Raw genomic sequence first — 2,826 nt, 5'->3', positions numbered from 1 at the left:
TATCTGAGTAATGGCAAAATAGACTTCAACATAGCAAATCTGGACAAAATATTGAAAAACAACAGTAACAATGGTTTGAAGGCCCTGAAGAACAAACTAATAAGTGCAGGCAGTTGATCAAAGTCGAGAGAGAGAACTGCATGGAATGAGGTGTTCCATATACTCATATTGCAGCTGAGGGAAATCCCTAGGCCATGTGGTGTGTGAGCGGAAAGCCACAGTCTTACCGGATTGAGAAGTCAGAGGATGAACAGAACATCTACAAAGCGAGGGGGCAAATCTGAGAGGCTACTAATGTTCTATTTCTCGACATTTGTAGTGGTTACACAAATACTTGTTTTAGAAAAGTTATTGAGGGGGCCAGCAGAGTGGCTCATTTGGTTAAGAGCTTGCTTAAGAATGCAAGCTCTGAGCAACAGGGTCACCGGTTCAACTCCCACATGGGCCAGTGGGCTGCGCCCGAGCTGAGCTGCCTCTGAGCTGCCAACAGGTGGCAGGATGGCTCAGCTGGTGAGAGCACGTGCTCCTAACAACAAGGTTGCCTATTCGAGGTGGTGGGCTATGCCTGCCCGCAACTAAAAGATTGAACTAAGCACATTGAGCTGAGCCGCCGCCTGGGTGGCTCAGGGGATACAGTGTGCGCGCTTAACAACAAGGCTGTTGGTTCGACTCCTGCATGGGATGGTGGCTACACCCACCAGCAACTAAGACTGAACTCAGCACCTTGAGCTGAGCTGCCAACCAGATGGCTCAGTGGATAGAGCATGTGTGCTTAACAACGAGGCTACCAGTTCAACTCCTACATGGGATGGTGGCTATGCCCACCCGCAACTAATTGAACACAGCACCTTGAGCTGAGCAGCACAACTGGAGTTGGAGCTGAGCTTGCTGTGCCCTCCACAACTAAGATTGAAGGACAACAACTTGGCTGTTCCCCTCCCCAATTCCCCAGCACTGTTTCCCTCCCCCAATTCCCTAAAAAAATCTTTAAAAAAAAAGTTATTGAGCCAAGCATGTACCGTATTTCCTCATGTATACGACGCACCCTTTATCAATAAATTTGGGGTCTAAAAACTGGGTGTGCCTTATACAGTAGTTGTAGATTTTTTTTACTTGCATTTCCTGCTTTTTACGTGCTTGTTTTTGTGCTCATATGACCACTGTGTAAGACACACCCAGTTTTTAGACCCCCAGATTTTTCGAAAAAGGGTGCATCTTATACATGGGGAAATATGGTATGTTTTATGCAGTTTTCTGTATGTGTGTTGAGTTCAATGAAAATGTTAAAATGATTTTTAAAAAATTATTTCCTGGCTCAGTTCTATTGAGCTTTTCCAAGGAACAAATAAATAGATAATAAATAAGTGAGTAAGTAAGTAAGTAAGTAAGTAAATAAATAAATAAATAAATAAATAAATAAATACGGTATCTCTGTCGGAGAACAAGAATGTCTATAAAAAGGGCTATATATATATTAGGCAAGTTGTGAGACAAGACGACATCCTGGTGGACTGAAGCACATGAATTAGTAAAAGGTGGTTCACTTATTTGCTCAATAGGTATTTCTGAAGTCTGTGGCATATTTTATTCCACTTTTATAAAACAACCTTTTATTTAAATAGCCCTGTGTTAATTTGAGCTATTTCAAAGAACTCTATGTTCTCAATTACTTAGAAGACACCATTAAGATGTTTTACCAAATTAGCAACTTGGGCATGTGGAGAGATCCTTTGGCATACTTGAGGGATGGATATCTCTCAACCAACCAGACCCAGCACTCAACCTTAAGGAGGATACATACTTGGTCCTTTGAAGGGTCTTGAAGAATTCAAGGACTCCCTAAAGCTAACACAGAAAACAGAATTTCTTTACCAACCTTAATTTAGCATTATTTTTTATGGGGCCACAACTTTTTCTGTATTATAGCAAAACATTTCTTTTTTAAAGATTGCCCTAGCACAACCCAAGTCTGCCTCTGAAGAAAGTCCAGAACATTAGTATGAAAAAACACAGGTTACAATCAATCACAGACTATTTAATTTTGAGATCCTGGTCAAGTTGAAATTTCCACCATAGCACATTAGATCCATACTCAGGAACCAGATCAGAGTCAACTCACCTGCAGGAAGGGTTCCTGAATGAGAAGATGTGGTGGTTCTTAGATTAAAAGGCGTGGCTTTCACGGTAACAGCTGGACTCTGTGCTGCTGTAATACGAGCAGAGGTCAATCTGTGTGTTGTGCGGTGACCCTTAGTCACTGGGTCATGTGTAGCTGTGAACTTTTGTGTTACAGTGACTTGTGTAGCAGAAATATTTGCAGTGACATGAGTCTGGGATGCTGGTGGGGTCTCTGTAGATAAAACATTTGATACAGGGGATGTTTTGGCTATTGTGGCTGAATCATTTGCTGTGATGGTTTTCCAAGGAGTTGATGGAGCTTCTGCAGCTGCAACATTTACAGTGGTGGGTTTCTGATGAATTAGTGGGGCCTTTGCAGCAGAAGCATTTACTGTGATGGGTTTCTGAGGAGTTGATGGGACTTCTGTAGCTGGAATTTTTACTGTGGCGGGTTTCTGAGGAGTTGATAGGGCTTCGGTACCTGGAATATTTACTGTGCTGGGTTTCTGAAGAGTTGATAGGACTTTGGTACCTGGAACATTTACTGTGGTGGGTTTCTGAGGAGTGACCTTGGAAATGTGAGAACTTTCTGTGGAGGAAAAAAAATGTTTAAAAAAATTAGCTAAAGGGCCGACCGAGTGGCTCAGTTGGTTAAGAGTTAGCTTAAGGGAGCTCCGAGCAACAGGGCTTCTGGTTCAATGCCCACAT

The 2,826-nt window shown here is 42.5% G+C and overlaps 1 protein-coding gene across 1 annotated transcript in view; it reads right to left on the bottom strand.

The window, feature by feature from the left end:
• LOC109374502 (complement decay-accelerating factor) overlaps positions 1 to 2,826 on the bottom strand; it is a 36,616-nt gene that overhangs the window by 11,993 nt on the left and 21,797 nt on the right. Inside the window, exon 6 of the mRNA XM_019629135.1 lies at positions 2,120 to 2,707. Within this exon, the coding sequence (XP_019484680.1) occupies positions 2,120 to 2,707 (588 nt within the window). The remainder of the gene's footprint in view (positions 1 to 2,119; positions 2,708 to 2,826) is intronic.

This window comes from Hipposideros armiger, unplaced genomic scaffold (assembly GCF_001890085.2).
Source record: "Hipposideros armiger isolate ML-2016 unplaced genomic scaffold, ASM189008v1 scaffold_826, whole genome shotgun sequence".
Taxonomy (NCBI): Eukaryota; Metazoa; Chordata; class Mammalia; order Chiroptera; family Hipposideridae; genus Hipposideros; species Hipposideros armiger.
The sequence above is the reverse complement of the archived record's forward strand: the minus strand, read 5'-3'. Positions and strand labels throughout refer to the sequence as shown.